Source organism: Mobula birostris, chromosome X (assembly GCF_030028105.1).
Source record: "Mobula birostris isolate sMobBir1 chromosome X, sMobBir1.hap1, whole genome shotgun sequence".
Taxonomy (NCBI): domain Eukaryota; kingdom Metazoa; phylum Chordata; class Chondrichthyes; order Myliobatiformes; family Myliobatidae; genus Mobula; species Mobula birostris.
Genome location: NC_092402.1, coordinates 74,184,246 through 74,209,554, shown reverse-complemented (window position 1 = coordinate 74,209,554; position 25,309 = coordinate 74,184,246). Strand labels below are relative to the sequence as shown.

The 25,309-nt window shown below is 40.6% G+C and overlaps 1 protein-coding gene across 5 annotated transcripts in view; it reads left to right on the top strand.

Annotated features, from left to right (window-relative positions):
* Positions 1-25,309, top strand: part of LOC140191404 (protein TANC2-like) — a 745,351-nt gene that overhangs the window by 676,594 nt on the left and 43,448 nt on the right. For all 5 annotated transcript variants that reach the window (XM_072248798.1, XM_072248801.1, XM_072248797.1 and 2 more), the window contains 4 exons: positions 887-980; positions 15,906-16,039; positions 19,075-19,198; positions 20,468-20,643. In XM_072248798.1, the coding sequence (XP_072104899.1) occupies positions 887-980; positions 15,906-16,039; positions 19,075-19,198; positions 20,468-20,643 (528 nt within the window). The remainder of the gene's footprint in view (positions 1-886; positions 981-15,905; positions 16,040-19,074; positions 19,199-20,467; positions 20,644-25,309) is intronic.

Genomic DNA, 25,309 nt, shown 5'->3' with positions numbered 1-25,309 from the left:
AAAAGGAGTCTGATATCACAATTAAAATTCAACTTCACTGCAAGATATCCATAAGGATCAAAAAAAGAAAGTAAATCTTCATGGCTCATGTGAAAGTAACCACAAAAATGATTCATAGAGATAATAAAACTGTACTTAAATGAAGGTGGGCAAATAGTATGGACAATAATTGGAGATAAGTGAGAATTTCATATATTGAGTTTTTTCACATTGAATACCCCATTAGGTCATACGGGACAGAATCAGACCCTTGCTGATCATCAATGACCCATATGTAACTTGGTTCAAAGCCAACCATGCCTTGCTGATTCTCCAGTTGCTGAATGTTGTGAGCTCGCTGCCTCCACCACCTTCTTAGGCAGTGCTTTCCAAATTGCAACCCGCCTCTAAACTGCTTACTCCTCACTTTAACCTATGTCCTCTGGTCTTGGACATCTCTGCTGTGGAAAAAGTTTCTTAACATCTATCATTTCTATGCCTCTAGCAATTTTGTACACCTCTATCAGGTGCCCCCTCACTCTCCTCTGTTCAGGAACGACTGGATAACACTAGTAGTCATTAGAGCCAGCTAAAAATCACAAGCACAATGGGATAATTGGCCTCCTCCTTTAGTAATTTTGTGAGAGAGGTTAAAAATTTGAAACTCAGGTCTTATTTATTCTCCACAAAGTTATTTTCTGTCCATCCACTGCCTGAGCTGCGAAAACAGTAAGGTTCACTTATGAAAGATATATTTGATGTATCTTCACATGATGCACTGTAGTCAAGGATCTTATGAGATTTCCTGAAACTCATTACGAACAGCTAAATTTGGATAACATAAAAGTGGGGAACAAATGACTTTGCTGATCTTATTCTTGTAATGTTCTTTTAACATTTATTTCAGATTGTCTCATATCTACTGGATCTGCCAGAAAAGGATGAGGAAGAAGTGGAACGAGCTCAAATTAACAGTTTTGATACTCTTTGGGGAGAAACAGGTATTTTTAGGCAAACATCATAGCTCTGTTCGCTACATGGATCACATAATAAACCTATCTCTGGCAGTGAATTCACAACCACCTATCTTAACAGTAGCATTGGATGCAGTGCACATGGGTGAGCCACTTGAGACTGGTTTTCATTTTGTCTTTGATCTGTACTCTGTAAATGAGGATGAACGTACACTTGGAATGTTTCTGAACATTCTTAAAATTAATGCTGATATTAGGCTGCAGTTTGAAACGGGTAACTAATTGTCATTAGTCTATCATCTACTGATCCAATGAGTCTAAAGTTGACAACACCAAAATATTATTTATATCTCACAATAATTTAGTTTTTAGAGCATCTACCTGCAGTTTACTCCATGATATTCAGCTGCTCTTCCAAGTCTAACAGGGTTCATTTGATTAAATCAAAGACATTATACTTTTATCTAACTTTTGCTAACTGGCGCCACCAGATTACAGTGCATAAAGTAAAATTACATTGCTTATCTTAAAATCAAATGATGAATTGATGCTGGAAATATGAGTTGCTAATGATATTGCACCTGAATTCAGTAATCAGCAATATCATTAAATCAATTACCACTTGACTTAGTCATTGTTCAAAATAATTTAGAATTGTGTTATAAATTAAATAACTATATGTACACTCTTAGTTTTAAAAATACCATAACTACTGCAATGAGGAATTGAATTCAGACCTCTATGTTGATTTGTGTTCCAAAAAATATTCCAAGGCATTCTGGACAGGCTGCAAGTTTTGTGATACATATTCACAGCAAACAAGAAGTGGAAGTTATGAGAGGCTCAGACAATTGATTTTTCCCAAACATGGGAAACTAAGAAAGACTAAATCTAAGGAAAACATTTTTATTGAATTTTTGCCGCCGTATTCTACCCTGTTGCTTTTTGTGCAATTATAATACAATGGAAGGGAAATTATCTAGGCAAAGACTATTGAAACCGTAATCAGTAGGAAGTAGTTTGTATAGTTCAGAACAGAAATAAACTATTTGACATGAATGAGTTAATCCAAAAGCTACAAGAAACCAAAAATAACCTGCTGTATTGAGAAAACATTGGTAAAGTTGGTAAGATAACCAGATTGTTTTTTTTATAAAACTGTTAAGTTGCAACGTAACCAAAGCAAAGCAATAATTTAACCCAAGTGCTTTAACTAATCTTCAATTACACTGGTTGAAGCAATCCAGAATTGGAAGCATTTCTCAGAAGGATTGGGGTAAATGAGAGCCTGGGGGATGTTTACTGAAACTGTGTTCACTCATTTCCAACTGCCAGAATGATTTATAGAATTGGAAAATTTCACATATGATTAGAAATCTGTTTCAAAGCGCAAGTAACTTCAGAGTGGTTTAACCATTTTAGAATCTTTTAAATTGGATCCTTTAAGTTTAAAAATTGGCGCCAGGCCACCACACTGTATTTAGAGTGTATGATCACTTCTTTGCAGTCGTTACAAAGCAAATAATAAGGTGTACATTTCTGCATGATTGGCAGCTTTACTGCAGGCTAAATGCTAGCTCAGGGCAGAAGATTTGTGTCTGTTTCTGAGCATGGATACATTGACTTGGAAACTTAGTCAGTTGGAATTATTTCCTAAATTTATCCATCATCAGGGACCCACATTACCCAGGTCATGCTCTCTTCTCGCTATTGCCATTGGGAAGAAGGTACAGGAGCCTCAGGACTCGCATCACCAAGTTCGGGAACAATTATCACTCCTCAACCACTAGGCTCTTGAACCAGAGGGAATAACTTCACACAACTTCACTTGTCCCATGATTGAAATGTTCCCATAACCTATCAACTCACTTTCAAGGATTCTTCATCTCATGTTCTCGATATTTATTGCTTATTTATTTATTTTTATTATTATTTCTTTCTTTTTATATTTACCCAGTCTCTTGTCTTTTGCACTTTGCTTGTTTGTTCTGTTGATGAGTCTTTCATTAATTCTATTATAGTTATTGTATTTATTAAGTATATTCACAAGAAAATGAATCTCAGTGTTGTATGTGGTGACACATATGTACTTTGACAGTAAATTTTCTTTAAACTTTTGAACTTTAAATTGAATAATCTGCACTTGCATAATGGAACCCCTCTATTGAGACTCTTTCTGCTCCTACCATTGCTTTCGACTTTGTAATCTGTCACTTTGTTGGTTTGAAACCTCAAAAAGAGCATTTCTCTGTTATCATCCTTCTATTTCTTTATGTTTTATGTAAAGAATGCATTAAGTCTTGACTTCTAAGAGTTTGATTAATTTTGTCCAGTAAGGGTATTTCCTTGGTTTATTTAGTTTTCATTTATTTGATAAGAGCTGATAACACATATATTTGATGCACAGGTTCACCAGGCACTGAAGTTCAAAGACAGCAGCAATGCAAATGATTTGTTGCATACACGGCTTTTCTTAAACCTGGAAAAACCTGTAATTTAGACATCTCCACAGTGCCCCCAAATGAAGGTCATTGATCTAACAGTCAAACTGATTTCTAAACAAGAACTGTTCAGTCACCAACAATTTTTCTCTCACCACTGGAATTTACATTCCCAAAATAATTCAGTATTTTCAATTTCATTTCATTTTGAAAAATGAGGTTCAGTACATAAAAAGTAGATTAACCATTAGTAAAGACCAAAGACAATCAAATTTGAAAATAATTAAATAATTTAAGAAAATTAATAACCAAGTGTAGCACCTAGCACAATGACAAAATGTGAGGCATTTCTCCCCATTCCAACATGAGGCCATTGGTGATCAACAGTAAATATGTCTGTTTTATTTTCTACTTCAGTTTGTTTGTTCCACTGCAGGGGCTTTTGAGAAATGCATGGGGAATGAGATCACATCTCCACTGTTAACACAGAACAGTTTGGGAATTTTTTTGAATCGATCAGTTAATTGTATAACAGACATGTGTACCATATACAACAATAGATTACTTGAACAGATTGAATGTGATAAGATTTAGACGCTATGTGAACATCCTTGTATCCTCATTCATTCATCTTTTCAGCACAGCTTTATATTCCTTCCTAATGTATTTATGGAATGTCCTTTTAAATGCTCTTATAATGTTTGCCCCAACATGATCTTGAGTTCCACCTTCTTATCACTCTTTGTGCAAAGTGTTTTTGCCTGGATTATCTATTGGATTATTGATTAAACTTGAATTAAGTTAAGTTTCCAATTTTATTGTTTGTTCAGATGATTTTATATTTCCTTTTCCCTTTGAATTCTTGTACAATTATTACATGTTTACTTACTGAAGTAGAGTTATACAGCATGGAAATGGGCTCTTCTGTCTGACTTGTCCATGCTCACCAAGTTGCCTATCAGCACTATTCCCACTTTCCTACATTTGGCCCATATCCCTCTATTCCTTTCCTACCCATGTATTTGCCCAAATACTTTTTGAAAGTGCTGATTCTATCCTCCTAAACTAACTCCACTGGCAGCTTGTTCCATATACCCACCACACATTATATGGAAAAACATCCCCCTCAGATCTTCTTTTCATATTCTCTTTATCACCATAAACCTACAGTATATCCTGTAGTTTTGGTAAAGAGCCATGACTTCCTATCCCTCTCTAAGCCCCTTATAATTTTATAAACTTCTTAAAAAGTCAACCTCAGTCTCTCAAGCTCCAGTGAGAACAACCCAGCCTATTCAACCTCATGTTGTAACTTAAACCCTTCATTTGAAACAACATCCTCATGAATCTCCTCTGAACTTTTTGTGCTGCTACCATATCCTTACCAGAACTGCAGAGAATATTCCAAGTGTGGCCAAACCAAAGCCTACATCATTACAGCTACAACATTATATCCCAACTTGCAAATTCAGTACCTTTGTTTATGAAGGCAAGCATGCTAATTTCCTTCTACATTACCCTATTCAGCTGTGTTGCTGATTTCAGGGAGTTATAAATTCGTACCTAATATCTCTCATTACATCTAAGCTCCTGAGATCCCCGCCCTTCACTCTATGTCATTAATGACCCAAAATGGATTACCTCACACAGGATTAAAACTCATCTGTCACCATTTTGATCAAGTTTCCAGCTAATATATGTTCTTGTGCATCCTTTGCACCATCCTTGTTGTCTGCAGTTACACCAATTTTTGGCGCATCAGCAACTCACTTATCAGACCACAGGCATAACCATATAACAAATACAGCACGGCAACAGGCCATCTCGGCCCTTCTAGTCCGTGCCAAACTCTTACTCTCACCTGGTCCCACCGACCTGCACTCAGCCCATAACCCTCCATTCCTTTCCTGTCCATATATCTATCCAATTTAACTTTAAATGACAACATCGAACCTGCCTCAACCATTTCTGCTGGAAGCTCGTTCCACACAGCTACCACTCTCTAAGTAAAGAAGTTCCCCCTCATGTTACCCCTAAACTTTCGCTCTTTAACTCTCAACTCATGTCCTCTTGTTTGAATCTCCCCCACTCTCAATGGAAAAAACCTATCCACGTCAACTCTATCTATCCCCCTCATAATTTTAAATACCTCTTATCAGGTCTCCCCTCAACTTTCTACGCTCCAAAGAATAAAGGTCCAACTTGTTCAACCTATCTCCGTAACTTAGGAAATGAAACCCAGGCAACATTCTAGTAAATCTCCTCTGTACTCTCTCTATTTTGTTGACATATTTCCTATAATTTGGTGACCAGAACTGTACACAATACTCCAAATTTGGCCTCACCAATGCCTTGTACAATTTCAACATTACATCCCAACTCCTATACTCAATGCTCTGATTTATAAAGGCCAGCATACCAAATGCTTTGTTCACCACCCTATCCACATGAGATTCCACCTTCAGGGAACTATGCACCATTATTCCTAGATCCCTCTGTTCTACTGCATTCTTCAATGCTCTACCATTTACCCTGCATGTCCTATTTTGATTAGTCCTACCAAAATGTATCACCCCACATCTATCAGCATTAAATTCCATCTGCCATCTTTCAACCCACTCTTCTAAGTGGTCTAAATCTCTGCAAGCTTTGAAAACCTACTTCATTATCCACAACTCCACCTATCTTAGTATCATCTGCATACTTACTAATCCAGTTTACCACCCCATCATCTAGATCATTAATATATATGACAAACAACATTGGACCCAATACAGATCCCTGAGGCACACCACTAGACACCGTCCTCCAATCTGACACACAGTTATCCACCACTACTCTCTGGCATCTCCCATCCAGCCACTGCTGAATCCATTTTACTACTTCGATATTAATGCCTAACAATTGAACCTTCCTAACTAACCTTTCGTGTGGAACCTTGTCAAAGGCCTTACTGAAGTCCATATAGACAACATCCACCGCTTTACCCTAATCAACATTCCTAGTAACCTCTTCAAAAAATTCAATAAGATTTGTCAAACATGACTTTCCACGTACAAATCCATGTTGACTGTTCCTAATCAGACCCTGTCTATCCAGATAATTATATATACCATCTCTAAGAATACTTTCCATCAATTTACCCACCACTGACGTCAAACTCACAGGCCAATAATTGCTAGGTTCACTCTTAGAACCCTTTTTAAACAATGGAACAACATGAGCAATATGCTAATCCTCCGACACCATCCCCTTTTCTAATGACATTAGAAATATTTCTGTCAGAGCCCCTGCTATTTCCACACTAACTTCCCTCAAGGTCCTAGGGAATATCCTGTCTGGACCCGGAGACTTATCCACTTTTATATTCCTTAAAAGCGCCAGTACTTCCTCTTCTTTAATCATCATACTTTCCATAACTACCCTACTTATTTCCCTTATCTTACACAATTCAATATCCTTCTCCTTAGTGAATACTGAAGAAAAGAAATTATTCAAAATCTCCCCCATCTCGTTTGGCTCTGCACATAGCCGTCCACTGTGATTCTCTAAGGGACCAATTTTATCCCTCACTATCCTTTTGCTATTAATATAACGGTAGAAACCCTTTGGATTTATTTTCACCTTACTTGCCAAAGCAGCCTCATATCTTCTTTAGCTTTTCTAATTTTTTTCTTAAGATTCTTTTTACATTCTTTATATTCCTCGAGCACCTCATTTACTCCAAGCTGCCTATATTTATTGTAGATCCCTCTCTTTTTCTGAACCAAGTTTCCAATATCCCTTGAAAACCATGGCTCTCTCAAACTTTTAACCTTTCCTTTCAACCTAACAGGAACATAAAAATCCTGTACCCTCAAAATTTCACCTTTAAGTGACCTCCATTTGTCTATTACATCCTTCCCATAAAACAGATTGTCCCAATCCACTCCTTCTAAATCCTTTCGCATCTCCTCAAAGTTAGCCTTTCTCCAATCAAAAATCTCAACCCTAGGTCCAGTCCTATCCTTCTCCATAATTATATTGAAACTAATGGTATTGTGATCACTGGACCCAAAGTGCTTCCCAACACATACCTCCGTCACCTGCCCTATCTCATTCCCTAACATATACTCATCAATGTCATTTATAAATATGGCAAATAACAAAGTTCCTAACACTGAACCTTACACTACACCACTGGTTTCAAACTTTCAGTCGGAAAAACCAACCTTGCCAAAAAACTTTCGATCCCATGAGCCCTAACTTTCTGAACCAGCCTATTGTGCATGATGTTATCAAGAGCCTTGCTGAAGTCCATGTACACTACATCTCAGCAATGCTTATTTAAAAGTACAGAAGGGACAAACGGTGGGGGGGGGGCATTGTCGGGAGTAGGCCAATGGTGAGAGTAGGGGTGTTAGACTTTGGCTGAAAGGAGGCTTCGGCTCGAAAGAGACATTGGCTCCGGGTAAGCTTCTGTTAAGGTTCCCTGTTTTCCCTCTCTTACTGTACCGAGTGTAGTAAATGGTTTCCAGAGTCTCCCAGGAAACTACATCTGCATGAAGTGCATTCAGCTGCAGTTCCTTGAAGACCATGTTAGGGATCTGGAACAGCAGCTGGATGACCTTTGGCTTGTACAGGAGAGTGAGGAGATAATCAATCGAAGTTACAGGGAAACAGTCACCCCAAAGTTGCAGTAGCTGAGTAGCTGGGTGACTGTCAGGAGAAATGGAAATGTGGATGGGCAGTCAGTGCAGAGCACCACTGTGGACATTCCACTCAATGATAAGTATACTGTTTTGGATACTGTTGTGGGAGATGACCACCCAACGGAATGCCACAGAGACCAGGTTACTGGCATGGGTCCATGGTGTGGAAGGGAGAGCGGAAGGTAGGGGAGTGGAAGTGATACGTGATTCAATAGTCAGGGGAACGACAGGAGATTCTGTGGATGTGAACGGGGTACTCAGATGGTATGTAGCCTCCCAGGTGCCAGGGTCAGGGATGTCTCAGATCACTTCCACTGCATTTTGGAGGGGGAGGGAGAGCAGCCAGATGTCTTGGTACATATTGGTACCAATGACATTGGAAGGAAAAGCAAAGAGGTCCTGATCAGAGAATTTAGAGAGCTGGGTAGAAAGCTGAGAAGCAGGGTCTCCAGGGTGGTAATTTCTGTACTGCTGCCTATGCCATGCACCAATAGGGGTAGAAACAGGATGATTTGGCAAAATAATGCATGGCTGAGAGCAGGGGGCAGGGCTTCAGGTTCTTGGGTCACTGGGATCTCTTTTGGGGGAGATGTGACCTGTACAAAAGTGACAGGTTGCACCTGATCCTGAGTGGAACCAATGTTCTCGCGGACAGGTTTGTTAGAGCTGTTGGGGAGGATTTAAGCTAATTTGGCAGAGTGGTAGGAACTGGAGTAAAGGGACTCTGGATAGGACAGATGGTAAAAAAGCAGATAGTGTACAGTCAGGTTGTCAGGAAGGGCAAGCAGACGATAAGACAAAATTGCTGTCAGCAGGGTGAGTACCAGTGTATTAGGGATACAGAATCAAAAAAGGGTAGCAAATACAGCACTGAAAGTGTTATATCTCAATGCATGGAGCATAAGAAATAAGGTGGATGATCTTGTTGTACTTTTACAGATTGTTGGGGTATGATGTTGTGACCATCACTGACTGAAACTTGGCTGAAGGATGGTTGTAGTTGGGAGCTGAATGTCCAAGGTTACACATTATATCGGAGGGACAGGAAGGTAGGCAGAGGGGTGGTGTGGCTCTACTGGTAAAGAATGGCATCAAATCAGTAGAAAGACGTGACATAGGAATGGAAGATGTTGAATCCTTGTGGGTTGAGTTAAGAAACTGCAAGGGTAAAAGGACATTGATGGCAGTTATATGCAGGCCTCCCAACAGTAGCTAGGATGTGGACCACAGATTACAATGGGAAATAGAAAAGGTGAGTCAAAAAGGCAATGTTATGATAGTCATGGGAGATTTCAACATGCAGGTCGATTGGGAAAATCAGGTTGGTAATGGATCTCAAGAGAGTAAGCTTGTTGAATGCCTGAGAGATGGCTTTTTAGAGCAGTTTGTCGTTAAGCCCACTAGGGGATCAGCTATACTAGACTGAGTGTTAATGTAATAAGTCAGAGGCAATTAGGGAGCTTAAGGTAAAAGAAACCTTAGGAACCAGTGATCACAATATGATTGAGTTCAACTTGAAATTTGATATTGAGAAATAAAGTCTCATGTAGCAGTATTTCAGTGGAGTAAAAGAAATTATAGTGGTATGAGAGAGGAGTTGGCTAAAGTAAATTGGAAGGAGTTGGTGGCAGGAATGACAGCAGAGCAGCAATGGTGTGAGTTTCTGGGAAAAATGAGGAAGGTGCAGGATAGATGTATTCGAAAAATAAACAAATACTCAAGTGGCAAAATAGTACAACCGTGGCTGACAAGGGAAGTCAAAATTAATGTAAAAGCAAAAGAGTGGGCATACAACAAAGCAAAAACTAGTGGGAGACAGAGGATTGGGAAGTTTTTAAAAATCTACAGAGAGCAACTAAAAGAATCATAAGGCGGAAAAAGATGAAATATGAAAGCAAGCTAGCAAACCATATCAAAGTGGATAGCAAATGCTTTTTCAAGTACGTAAAAAATAAAAGAACGGTGCAACACACATCAAAGTTGCTGGTGAACGCAGCACGCCAGGCAGCGTCTCTAGAAAGAGGTCCAGTCGACGTTTTGGGCCGAGACCCTTCGTCAGGACTAACTGAAGGAAGAGTGAGTAAGAGATTTGAGAGGGGGAGGGGGAGATCCAAAATGGTAGGAGAAGACAGGAGGAGGAGGGATGGAGCCAAGAGCTGGACAGGTGATTGGCAAAAGGGATACGAGAGGATCATGGGACAAGAGGTCTGGGAAGAAAGACAAGGCGGGGGGGGACCCAGAGGATGGGCAAGGGGTATATTCAGAGGGACAGAGAGAAAAAGGAGAGTGAGGGAAAGAATGTGTGTATAGAAATAAGTAACAGATGGGGTACGAGGGGGAGGTGGGGCCTAGCGGAAGTTAGAGAAGTCGATGTTCATGCCATCAGGTTGGAGGCTACCCAGACGGAATATAAGGTGTTGTTCCTCCAACCTGAGTGTGGCTTCATCTTTACAGTAGAGGAGGCCGTGGATAGACATATCAGAATGAGAATGGGACGTGGAATTAAAATGTGTGGCCACTGGGAGATCCTGCTTTCTCTGGCGGACAGAGCGTAGGTGTTCAGTAAAACGATCTCCCAGTCTGCGTCGGGTCTCGCCAATATATAAAAGGCCACATCGGGAGCACCGGACGCAGTATATCACCCCAGCCGACTCACAGGTGAAGTGTTGCCTCACCTGGAAGGACTGTTTGGGGCCCTGAATGGTGGTAAGGGAGGAAGTGTAAGGGCATGTGTAGCACTTGTTCCGCTTACACGGATAAGTGCCAGGAGGGAGATCAGTGGGGAGGGATGGGGGGGACGAATGGACAAGGGAGTCGCGTGGATAGGACAAGATAGTACAAAGTCAGCTTGGTTTCTTTAAGGGAAAATCCTGCCTGATGAACCTGTTGGAATTCTTTGAGGAGCTTACAAGTAGGTTAGATAAAGGGGATGCAGTGGATGTTGTATATCTGGACTTTCAGAAGGCTTTTGACAAGGTGCCACACAAGAGGCTGCTTACCAATTTAAAAAGCCCATGGTATACAGGAAAGTTACTGGCATGGTTAGAGCATTGGCTGATTGGTAGGAGGCAGTGAGTGGAAATAAAAGGATTATTTTCTAGTTGGCTGCTGGTGACTAGTGGTGTTCCACAGGGATCGGTGTTGGGACCACTTCTTTTTATGCTGTATATCAATGATTTAGATCATGGAATAGATGGCTTTGTTGCCAAGTTTGCAGATGATATGAAGATTGATTGAAGTGCAGGTAGTGTTGAGGAACAAGGTAGGCTACAGAAGGTCTTAAACAGATTTGGAGAATGGGCAAGAAAGTGGCAAATGAAATACAATGTTGGAAATTGTATCGTCATGCATTTTGGAAGTAGAAATAAATGTGCAGAATATTTTCTAAATAGGGAGAAAATCCAAAAATCTGAGGTGCAAAGGGGGTTGAGAGTCCTTGTGGAGGACACCCTGAAGGTTAACTTGCATGTAGAGTTGGTGCTGAGGAAGGCAAATGCAATGTGAGCATTTATTTCAAGAGATCTAGAATACAAGGGCAGGGATGTGATGCTGAAGCTTTATAAGGCACTGATGAGGCCTCACCTTGAGTATTGTGAACAGTTTTGGGCTCCTCATCTAAGAAAAGATGTGCTGGCATTGGAGAGGGTTCAGAGGAGATTTACAAAGATGATTCCAGGAATGAAAGGGTTATCATACGAGGAATGTTTGATGGCTCTGGGTCTGTACTTGCTGGAATTTAGAAGAATGGGGGAGGGGGGAGTGGGCAGTTCTCATTGAAACCTTTCAAATATTGAAAGGCCTAGACAGAGTAGATGTGGAAATGATGCTTCCCATGGTGGGGCAGTCTAGGACAAGGGGGCACAGCCTTGTATTGAGGGATGCCACAGAAACACAGAAAACATACAGCACAATACAGGCCCTTCAGCCCACAGAACTGTGCCGAACATGTCCCTACCTTAGGCTTTACCCATAGCCCTCTATTTTTCTAAGCTCCATGTAGCCATCCCGGAGTCTCTTAAAAGACCCTATTGTTTCCGCCTCCACCACCAGTGCCAGCAGCCCATTCCACACACTCACCACTCCCTGCGTAAAAAAACTTACCCCTGACATCTCCTCTGTACCTACTTCCAAGCACCTTAAACCTGTTCCCTCTCATGCTAGCCATTTCAATCCTGGGGAAAAGCCTCTGACTGTCCACACGATCAATGCCTCTCATTATCTTGTACACCTCTATCACGTCACCTCTCATCCTCCATCGCTCCAAGGAGAAAAGGCCGAGTTCACTCAACCTATTCTCATAAGGCATGCTCCCCAATCCAGGCAACATCCTTGTAAATCTCCTCTGCACCCTTTCTATAATTTCCACATCCTTCCTGTAGTGAGGCGACCAGAACTGAGCACAGTACTCCAAGTGGGGTCTGACCAGGGTCCTATATAGCTGCAACATTACCTCTCAGCTCTTAAACTCAATCCCACGATTGATGAAGGCCAATGCACCGTATGCCTTCTTAACCACAGAGTCAACCTGCACAGCAGCTTTGAGTGTCCTAAGGACTCAGACCCCAAGATCCCTCTGATCCTCCACACTGCCAAGAGTCTTACTATTAATACTATATCCTGCCATTATATTTGACCTACCAAAATGAATCATCTCACACTTATCTGGGTTGAACTCCATCTGCCACCTCTCAGCCCAGTTTTGCATCCTATCAATGTCCCGCTGTAACCTCTGACAGCCCTCCACACTATCCAGAACACACCCAACCTTTGTGCCATCAGCAAATTTACTAACCCATCCCTCCACTTCCTCATCCAGGTCATTTATAAAAATCACAAAGAGTAGAGGTCCCAGAACAGATCCCTGAGGCACACCACTGGTCGCCAGCCTCCATGCAGAATATGACCCGTCTACAATCACTCTTTGCCTTCTGTGGGCAAGCCAGTTCTGGATCCACAAAGCAATGTCCCCTTGGATCCCATGCCTCCTTAAATGTCCATTTAAAACAGGGATGCGAAGGAATTTCTTTACCCAAAGGGTGGTGAATTTGTGGGATTTGTTACCACAGGCAGCTGCGGAGGCCAGATCGTTGGGTGTATTTATGGCAGAGCTTGACAGGTTCTTGATTGGACATGGCATCAAAAGTTACGGGGAGAAGGCTAGGGAATGGGGCTGAGGAAGGGAGAAAAGGATCCGCCGCGATTGGTGGAGCAAACTTAATGGGCCAAATGGCCTTTTTCTGCTCCTATGTCTTATTGTCTATGGTCCTATCTACCACCTTGTTTTCATGAATTTTCTTGGTAACCTCCTCAAAAAAAATTCACATCAGTGAAGCAGGATTTCCCATGCACAAAAGCATGCTGATGCTCCTTAATTAGCCCTTGCCTTTCAAGTAATCATAAATCCTGTGTTTTTTTTTTAAGTCTAAGACTTTTATCCCCTGTAGTTTCCCTAACTAACTGATGTCAGGCTCATTAGCTTGTAGTTGTCTGGCTTATCCATACTGCCCTTCTGGAATATGAAACAATATTAAGCCTTAGAACTCTAGTATTTCACTTGTAGATAATTCAGTAAACTTCTTCAGAGCTCCTGCGATCTCCTCCCTTGCTGTCCATAACACCCTGTGTTGGATTTCCTCAGGCTCAGGGGATTTGTCCATCTTAATGTGCATCAATATCTCTAACACTTCTTTTTTCGTGATATGCACATTCTAAACTGTTAGCATATGCCTGCCATAACTCTCCATCCTCCCCATCCTTCTCTCTCGTGAATACTGATGTGACCTATTCATTTAGGGCATGTCCCTTGGCTCCATGTAAATACTTGTCTTTTGGTTCCTGAAAGTACCAACTTTCTCCCAAGCTACCCTCTTTTTTTTCTCACTATATATTTATAGAATGTTTAGGATCTGTCTTGAATTCGAATGGCCAGGACCAGATCATGTCCCTTTTGCTCTTCTAATTACTTTAAAATATCTATAGAACCTCAAAAGCCTCACTTGATAACTGTTTCCTATACCTGATGTGCATTTCCTTCTTTTTCTTGAACAATGCTTTAATTTCCGTTGATAACCAAGGCTCCCATATCTGCTTATTGTCCTTACGGAGACATGCTAATATTGAGCTCTTACCGTTTCACTTTTAAACACTTCCCACTTATCAGATGTTATTTTTCCCTCTTGCAGATACTCCCAGTCTAATTTTGCCAGGTGCTTTCCTGCATCATTGAAGTCTGTCATTCCCAATTTTAGACCTTAATCTTATCCTTTTCCAAATCTACCTTAAAGCTTACTGAATTGTAGTTACTGTTCACAAAGAAGCCCTCCATTAACACTTCCACCACTTGCCCATCCTCATTACGTCATGGGAAGATTTCTTTCTATGCTGCATTCTCCTCCCCCCACCCATCTATAGCATTGTAGAATATGTTAGACCTGTGAAACAGATAAGAGGTGCTGACTTGCTCATGATAAATCTGGCTTTTTCAGCATTTATGACTGAACTTATTATGACAGGGGCATGGTAGCATCGTGGCTAGCACAACGCTTTACAGTAGCAGCGATCTGGATTCAATTCCCACCCCGCCTGTAAAGAGTTTGTACATCCTCCCCGTGACCATGTGGGTTTTCTCTGAATTCTCCGGTTTTCTTCCACAGTCTAAAGACGCACCAGTTGGTAGGTTAATTGGGCATTATAAATTGTCCTGTGATGAGACTAGGGTTAAATCGGGGGATTGCTGAGCAGCACAGCTCTAAGGTCCAGATGAGCCTACTCCGTGTTGTATCTCAATAAAAATTTTTTAAACTTTGGAATAATATTGAAGGATGTAGAAGTACAACATGGCCACTGTCTGAGTACATGAAAGATTTATTATTATTTCTTTCTTCAGCAGTACTTAGTTCCCAATTTTCAGTTTAGGACAAGAGGTATGACATTAGTAGCTCTATGACACTGTTCCCGTAATCTCAGAAGGATTGGAAAATTATGCACAGGGGCTTTGCAATTTCCTTCCTTAGCAAACTCATTGGTTGATTGCTTTCCATTTTGAGTTCAGCCAATTTTTTAAGTTCGTCCTATTTATCTATTTTCTTATCTTAACCCATTCGTCGTCACTGAAATGTTTTCCTTTAACACGATATAAGCAGTAAACTCTTCTCTTGTGAGCACAGGTCCAATGTACTGTCATTTCTAATTCATTGAACAAGTAATACCACTTACATTTCTTGATAATTTTGCAAAATATTTTAGAATTTTAGGCAATATGTTGAGGACGACTGAAATACAAAAACAGATTTGGTGCTAACATATTTATCACCTCAGTGATTTATTCTATTCAATAATTTCTGTTACTTTTATAAGCTGCTAGACTGGAGAATATTGTGCATCTTTCTGGTAACATAAGGGCAAGAGTTTCTGCTGGAAAGGTACTGATAGGAGCAAAGATGTTTGTACGTCAAGAATAAAGGAAGGTTAAATAAATGAAGGATGGTTAAGTAAATTGGGCTCAATTTCTCTAGAGAGAGAAAAGATTACTTCAAAGTGACTGAAATGGCGAATGTGAAGGTAATTGGAAAAAGTTAATCCCAGCAAACCTTGTTTTACTTTGATAATGGGTTCATGTTTCACACGGCAAGATGCCAGATGAAACATCTTCTAAAAATAGGAATCAATTATTGAGGTATCCATTGAAACAGACAATAGTGGTGTGCTCTGGAAGCAGTCTGAGGCACATCTGATTTGAATGATATGACTTGCTGAATTCAGTGAACTTTCTATTCAAAATTCCCACACCGTTCTGAATCCATGCATTTATATGCTCTCAGCACTGACTGCTGCAGCCGGACGAGGAAAGCTTGAAGTATGCAGACTGCTTTTAGAACAAGGAGCTGCAGTGTCGCAGTCTAACAGGCGAGGGATTGTCCCACTCTTCAGTGCAGTGAGACAAGGACACTGGCAGGTAAGTTGACTTAGTTATGCTGTAACATATGTATTCCATCCATCCCTTGTATTTCTCAAGATGTCATCCAGCTAGTGGAACTGCATCTGTCTGTACTACTCTTTGTGCGCTTATAACCAAAGAATCGCCAGTACTGGTTATCATCCCATATTTGCACTATTTTCCTCTGTGCTCCCATGTGTACAGTCCGAGACTCTTCTGATTTTTTATCCACATTAATGGTCTGCTCAGATATAAAGTTAAATTTTGACCCAAGCCTAGCCTGGCCACAAGTAAGCAGAAGCCAAGATATATTTTTTTTGATATCCAATCCAATCCAATCCAATGTAATGCATTTATTCAGTTCCTGTTGAGCTCTAATCTGCATGTATTACCCATCCTTAATTGCTCTTGAATAGGTGGTGACAAGTCACTGCCCTAAACTGCTGGAGACATCTGGTACAGTACTCCCACCATGCTTTCTGGGTGAGGAGTACCTGTTCCAATACCCAGCAGTGATGGATGAAATGGCAATATATTTCCAGGTTCAGGTGGTGTGTAACTTGGAGGAGAATCTATAGGTAGTTATATTCCCATGCTTCTTGTCTCCTTGTCTTCTTATTTGGTAGATTTTGCAGGTTTGGGAAGTGCAATCGGTAGCTGAGGCAAGTAGTTCAAGTACATTTTATGGATAGAACATACTGCAACATAGTGGAGTGTTGGAGGAAAGATAAAATATTCAGTTAGGTGAATGGAGTGGCAATCAAATAGTTAGCTTTGTCCTGGTGTTTAGCTTCTTGAATGGTGTTTATTCAGGTTAGTTGAAAGTATTCTTGAATGCTCCTGGTGTATCTTGTCAATGGGGCAAAAGCTTTGGAGCAGAAGGGTTGTCATTTTAGCAAGATATCCAGTTTCTGACCTGCTAGGATAATGCAGTTGACAGTGTCTTACTGGAGAAGGCTGTTGCCTGGTGCTTCCATGAGTGCAACACTATTTGTCAATTAAACTGATAAAACCCAGTCAAGGACTCCAAGAATATTCTTTTTCTTGATGTTGGCTTGGCCCAGCAAGAGCGTGCTAAAAGCAAGATTGAAACATTCACATCCATGCTCAGATGAAAGTGCTAGATCAAGGACCTATTCCAATAACTCCCTGAGACTATTATTATTGAAGCCGGTCTCCAGCCAATTTGATTTAATCATCCGAACCAGAGAATATCCTGGCTTTAATATTAAAATCTTATACTCCAGAACTAACTGTGCCTCTAGCCAAGCTGTTTCATTACAATTACAAACATTGCATCTGTCTGTCAATATGGAAATTTGTCAAGCTATGTTATGTTCACAGAAAAACCAGGACAAATCCAACCTGGTTAACTACTGTCAATCACCAATGGAAGTTGTTATCCACAGTGCGGTGGAACTGAGACTTATTCACTGATAACGTATTCATTACTGCCAGGTTTAGGTTTCAGCAAGACAACTTGTCCTCCAGGTCTAACTATGGCTCAAAGAGCAACGTTCTAGAGGGGAAGTAAGAGTTACTGCCCATGACACCAAAGTGGCAATTGACCAAGTGTGGCATCAGGAAGCAACAAAGGGGAAAAATTCCAGTGTCACACTTTGACTAAAGCTGATGGTTACGTCTCTTGGACATAATCATCCCAGCCCAGGGCATTGCAGAAGATGTTCCTCACCCACACTCCAATCATCTTTATCTTCATTAATGATCTGCCTTCCTTTAGGAGAACAGAAGAGGGGTTGTTAGCTGACGATTTCATAATGTTCAAATCTATTCAAAACTGTCAGCAAGGTTTGGATAATATTAAGCCATGAGCTGATAAGTACCACATAACATTTGTTTCTCCAATATGTCAGACGGTGACCATCTCTAACAAAAGAAAATCTAACCAGTTTTCTTTGATCTTCAGAAGAATTACTACTTCCAAATCCTTCATCATTAACATCCGGGTGGTTGCCAGCGAAGTTCAACCAGACTCGCAACATACTTGCCATGGCTACAAGAGCTGATCAGAGGTTGAGAATCCTGTAATAAGTCACTCACCTCCTGATATCCTTAAGAGGTGTGATTGAATACTCTCTGCTTACCTGGATAAGAAGAAGCTGAGCACCATCCAAGATAAAGCAGCCTGCATGATTACCACTCCATCAACTACCTAACATTCATTCCCAACATCATTTGTACACAGTAGCTGCGGTGTGTACCATAAAAATGCCCCTCAGCCTACATTTTCAGCACTTCCCAAACCTGCAATCCCAACCAAGAAAAACAGGGTCAGAAGGTGTGCAATAATATCTGCTTGTTGTCATCCAAGTTGCAGAAGTTGGAAGTGTATTGCCACATTCTTTCACTGGCTCCAAATCCTGCAATTTCCTTCCAAGTAGTACCATGGCATTACTTTTCACCAAAGAGCGGATCAAGAGGGTGACTCAGGCTATCTTCTCAAGAGCAATTTGTGGTGGTCAATAAATACTGCCTTCCAGTGACGCCCAGGAAAATAAATTATTTTACAAATGCTGGATCCCAATTAAACACCGCATCAATTCCCTCCATAGTTTTAGCTACCCTACCTCTGTGATCTCCTCCAACCTTATAACTCTCTCAGATATCTCTAGTCCTCTTTATCTGGCCTTTGGTCATCCCTGATTTTAATTGTGTCTTCAGCTGCCAAAAATGCTAAGGTCTATACTTCCTTTTCTAAACTTCTCCACCCTTCTTTTCCTCTTTTCTCCTTTAGTATGCTTTTTTAAACCTACTTCTTTTGACCAAATTTTGGTCTTTTGCCTAGTGTTTCCTTAAGTGGCCCAACATTAGATTTTGTGTGAAAAGCTGGGAAAGGGTCTCGGCCCAAAACGTCGACTGTACCTCTTCCTATAGATGCTGCCTGGCCTGCTGTGTTCACCAACAATTTTTATGTGTTGTTTGAAACCCCTTAAGATGATTTTTGCTAAATAAGGTGCTCAATTAGCAGAAAGAAGTTGGTGCTTTGTGTGTTATGCTGCTTTGAATTAGTTAAATATTGTTTATGTTTTCAGATAGTGGACTTGCTGCTAACTCATGGTGCGGATTCAAATATGGCAGATAAGCAGGGTAGAACCCCTCTAATGATGGCGGCATCAGAGGGGCACCTAGACACGGTGGAATTCTTGCTTTCTCAAGGTTAGTTTTGAAGAGAGGTTGTTGAGAACACCATTCACATATTTATTCTCTCATTTCAAAAATGGGAGTATTCTGTGAAAATATATTAATCATAAATGTTAATTTGTATAAAAATAGTTTTTGCTCTAAATTAGATAGGATCAAATTAGCAGAAGAAATGGGAAGTGCATCGCACTACTTCCTGTCCCACTGATGTATTCTGTCCCAGACCATGTTAATTTCTGTTCACGTAAGGTCGTTCTGCATTTGTAAACTCAGACACTGAAATAGATAGTGGTGTTTCTGAGATCATGGCTGATCTTCATTCTCTTCATTCCTCTACACCACTCCATCCATCCACCTTTTCTCCATATCTGTGACGTACTTGTCCAAGAGAATACCTTTGATCTCAAAATTAAATTGACTCAGCATGTCACACTTAGAAACAACTCAATATTTTATGATTTCTATTCCATAAAGACTCATGGAAAATAGTGCTTTTACATTAACATGGTGAGCTTAAAAGTGCCACCGTAATAAATGTAAATAATGTACATTATATTAAAATGTTAGCATTGAAGGTACTGGGTAATAATGGGATGGAGTATCACTTCCCTTCTGATGAAAGATTGGCTTTATTTGTCACATATATATTGAAACATCAAAACATACATCAAAATGTGCCGTTTTGTGTCAGCAATCAACATAGGCTGAGGACGTGCGGGGGGGGGGGGGCAGCCCACAAGTGTTGCCATACATCCAGCGTCAACATAGCATGCCCATAGCTTACTAACCTGAACCCTAACCAGTGCATCTTTGGAATGTGGAAGGAAACCGGAGCACCCAGATAGAATCTACATGGTCCCGGGGAGAATGTACAAACTCCTTACAGACAAGAGTAGGAATTGAACCCCGATTACTGATACTGTAACACTTGGTGCTAACTGCTACACTACCATGCTGATGACAGGTTATATCACTAGATGCACATTGTTCGACTTTTGTAACTGATTACAAGACATCTGTGTTCTATGTATATTTCATAGAATGATATTGGAGAAAATCATTGCCTCTAAGTCTTCAGAGTATGTATACTCCCAACACCAGGAGGCAATTCATATTTTCATTTACAGCAAAGGTGTTTGTTCTGTTACTGCCACATATGATTCTATCAGACCAAGTAAGACCAAGATGATCAATGTTTTTTTTTAATTTCCTGTTGTCTTAAACATTACTGAATTTATTACCAGATGAAATCTATGTAGCCATTGCACGTTCTCTGTTCTACAGGAGCAGCACTTTCACTAATGGATAAGGAGGGATTGACTGCCCTCAGCTGGGCATGTCTGAAGGGTCACCTGCCTGTAGTTCAGTCTTTAGTAGAAAGGGGTGCTGCAACTGATCATGCAGATAAAAATGGACGGACACCTCTGGATCTTGCAGCATTTTATGGTGATGCAGATGTTGTAAGTATCTCATATTTTAACACTCCATTGAGACAAATGCTCAGTGTAGTTTATCTTTTGGTGTCCTGGAATATCACTTTGCATTCTCACTTCATACAGCTGTACCAGAATCAAAGATTGGAATATGGAAACTCTCAGTCTGGGTGGGTTGCTTCATCAGGTGCATTGTTAGTTTGTTTTTCTCAGATTTCAAACTCAAATAAACTTTTAAAATAACAGATAGGACAGAACATAAAAGCTTAATACATTGTTTGACCAGATAAAAATACCTTAATTAGATTTGGATATGGCAGTATTTTTGTGCATCCTTGCAAGGATTAGCTGTACCCTGGGTCATGAAAGTAAATACCTTTAACCAATTCCTTGATTGGTATGAAAATGGAAGGGCAGGTCTTTAGTTATCCCAAAAACACATCCACCCTTGTGCCACACAGTTTAATCCAGGAATGCAGCACACTGACTGTCACAGCTATATTCTCAGGAACATTTTGCCAATCTGTGAGTCTCTCCTTTCATCTTCCCCATATTCAGAAAACCTGTCAGAGCCACTCGTAGAACCCATTGAATCACTGCTGGCATTTTTGACACTTGAGGCAATTTTTTTTTTAGAAAAATATTTGCGACATACTAAAGAGTCTTTTAAAACATTGAGCTAATTAACCTGAATAAAAGCAAGCTACTTATCTTGCCCCTAGCAGACAATTTCTTCTATTCAATTGAAAGGAGACTGCTATGCTTGCCCTGTGCAGGCTCAGCAGCCTGGTAGCTGGGAAACCTACAGAAGGTCACACTGACAGCACTGCAATACTGGATTTTTGTCAGAATACCCAGGTAGGTCCCAAGATTACTGCTGGTAGCAAGACAGGAGATCTGCTTTATGATTACTGTATATTTTAAGCTTAAACTGTACTTTCTGATTTGTCTAGCATCAAAGTCAATGTCAAGTTTATGGTCACATGCCTAAGTACACGTATGCACAGGGGCAATGGAAACTTACTTGCAACAGCATCTCAGGCACACTGGCAATTTAAGAGACATTTAATATGGTTATAAACAGATTAATGGCAAGATAATGATGAAATAAATCTATTCTTAATGTTGTTTTATCCAATATACAGTGCTAACTTGAATGATACTCAGATTCTCTTTCTGAATTGCTGATACAGAACCAAAATGCTCAGAAAACTAATATTCAATGAATTAGTCACTGGGTTGGATACTGTCGTCCTGACAACTTGCTGATCTAATAGACATTTGGAATGTGGTTGAGTTATGCCTCTCACTCTTCCTCCTGTTTTGTTGATGAGATTTTATTCTACTTTTAATTCCTTTTAATCCCTTTTGATTTTAGAGGCATAGTTATACAGCACAGAAACAGGCCCTATGGCCCATCTCATCCATGCTGACCAATGTGTTTACCTGAGCTAGTCCAATTTGTCTGCATTTAGTCCAAATACCTCTAAACCTTTCTTATTCATGTACATGTCTAAATGTCTTTTAAACGTTGTAGTTGTACCCATCTCTACCACTTCCTCTGGCAGCTCATTCCATATATCCACCACCCGCTGTGTAAAAAAAGTTGCCCCTCAGGTCCCTGTTAAATTTCTCCCTATCTCACCTTAAGTTTTAGATTTGCCAACCCAACCCAAGGAGAAAAGATTGTGACCATTCACCTTATCTGTGTCCTCCATGATCTTATAAACCTCTAGAAGGTCACACTTCAGCCTCTTACTCGAGAGAAAACAGCTCAAGTCAGTCCAGTCTCTCTTTATGATTCAAGCCATCCATGGCTGGCAGCATCCTTGTGAATCTTTTCTGCACCATTTCCACCATTAATGGCATCCTTTCTATAGCTAGGCGACCAGAACTGCACACAATACCCCAAATTTGGTCTCACCAACATCTTGTACAGCTATCACATGAAATCCCAACTCTTATACTGAATGCCCTGACTGATAAAGGCAAGTATGCCATATGTCTTTTTCATCACCCTGTCTAACCTGTGTTGCCACTTTCAGGGACGTATGTACAGTGGATTCCTGTTAATTGGCACACATTGGGACCAGTATGATTTGGCCCAATTAAGCAACTGTCCTATTTAGCCAAAGTTTCATGAAAATAGTTTAAAAAAGACAAACTACTACTTAACGGAGGAATAAATTATGTATTTAAATGAAATACATAATAAATTAGAACTCTTCATCACCACTATGTGCCTTGTCGTATGACGTGAGTGATCATGGTCTTGACCATGATTGTTCTTGGCAAATTTTTCTACAGAAGAGGTTTGTCATTGCCTTCTTCTGGACAGTGTCTTTACAAGGCTGGCGACCCTAGCCATTGTCAATACTCTTCAGAGATTGTCTGCCTGATTTCAGTGGTCTCATAACCAGGACTTGTGATATGCACCAGCTGCTCATAGGACCATCCACCACCTGCTCCCATGGCTGCATGTGACCCTGATCGGGAGGCTAAGCAAGTGCTACACCTTCCCCAAGGGTGGCCTGCAGGCTAGCAGAGGCCAGGAGTGCTTTACACCTCCTTTGATAGAGACGTATCTCCCACCACCCCAACCAATATTACTACAGTGCTATAATACTGTGTATTAGTTCCTAATAGTTATCGACAGAGGAATTCATCTAGTGTACGCTGCCATCTTTTTTTGATTGACTGTAAATGAATAAAATCAGCACAGGCATCTAGTGCAGATAATGTACTGCCTTCATTGCCTTCCTGCAGGAAGTAGTATCAAAAGTCACTGCTTTTCAATTTGGTGTCTGTCGGCCCAAATGAATAATGTAACACAAGCACATGTAACTGATGCTATTTGAAAACCATTTTCTCTAAGCACGGTGTAGTGTCTAACGGCCATTTAGGTGCATGCAACTGACGCTAGATAGAAACTGTTGCAAAAATCTTCATTTTCATTGTAACATTCAAGGTGATTGCCAATATCTTCAAATTCTTTGTAGTTCCTAACTTGCTGAAGTAGTGAAATCATTTTCACTCCCGCTCGTTTCTTGCATCTCCAAGCCTGAATGCTTGAAACCGCAGTGAGCAAAACAGTTCTGAATTGCCTTACTACTTATTTCTTGCCAAGTATCAAAATCGCTGCTTTTTGAACACAAACATGCAACTGACGCTGTTTAAAGACTGCTCACTCGAAGCACGGTGTAGTGTCTAAGAGCCACGCAAGTGCACGCAACTGACGCCAGTTAGAAACTGTTCGGCAACTGCCTCCCATTCCAATTAAGCAGCATAGCATCCCAAATCAATGAAGGGAATCCCAGCTATTTTCTCAATGAGTTTTTTGTTCTTTAAGAGTTGTCCCAAATAAGTGGCTACCCCAATTAAGCAATGGCCCAATTAACTGGAATCCACTGTACTTGTACTCCGAGGTCTCTCTGTTCTACAACACTCTCCAAGGCCCAGCCATATACCATGCAGGTCTTGCCCTGGTTTAACTTTTGAAAATGCAACACTTTCACTTGTTCAAGTTGAATTCCATCTGCCATTCCTTGGCCCACTTTCCAAGTTCTAAATCTTGCTGTAATCTTAGATAACCTTCTTCATTGTCCACTGTACCACCAATTTTGGTGTCATCCACAAACTTAATAACCATGCCACCTACATTCTCATCTAACTTGTTAATATAGATGACAAACTAAGAGGGGATTTGGCAAGGATCCCTGTGGCACATCACTGCTCACAGGCCCCCAATCTGGAAAAGCAACCCTCCACTGCCATCCTCTGTGTCCTAGCACTGAACCAATTTTGTATTCAATTGGCTAGCTCTCCCTGGATCCCATATTATTTAGTCTTACAAAGAGGGCCCTTTTCAAAGACTTTGCTAAAGTGGTTTTGTATTCATACCTATGCATTACAAGAAAAAAAATTACGCATGCTAGGACCCTTAACAGCATTGATATACAGATAGATCCTGGGGGGCAAGGCCGTAGCTCCCTGAAAGTGGCTTCAGAAATTGATAGGGTGCTGAAGAATGCATATGGTATGCTTGCCTTTATCAGTTGAGGAACTGAATTCAAGAGTCAGCAAGTTATGTTGCAGCTTTATAAAACTGATTAGGCTGCATCAGGAGTTTTGCATTCAGTTCTGGTTGCTCATTATAGGAAGACTACGGAGGCTTTGGAGAGGGTGCTGAAGAGCTTTACCAGGGTGCTGCCTGGATTAGAGGGCAGGTGCTAAACTGAGAGGCTGGACAAACTAGAGTTGTTTTCTCTGAAACGGCAGAGGCTGAGGAGAGATATGACAGAAGTTAATAAGATTATGAGAGGCATAGATAGAGAGAGGTGAAATGACTAATACTAGAGGGCATGCATTTAAAGTGAGAGGGAGAAAGTTTCAAAGGAGATGTGCTGCAGATGTCTTTTACACAGGAATTGATGGATGCCTGGATTGCTCTGCCAGGGCTGGTGATAGAGGCAGATACGATAGTGGAATTTCAGAGGCTCTTTGAACAGGCAGAAATATATGCAGAAAATGAAGAGATATGGACCATGTGCAGACAGAATGGATTAGTGTAATTAGACATCATTAGCTTAATTAGTTCAGCACAACATCATGATCCAAAGGACCTGTTCCTGTCCTGTACTGTTCTGTGTTCTATAGCAAAATTATGAAAAATATCAAATTATAGAGCAATATA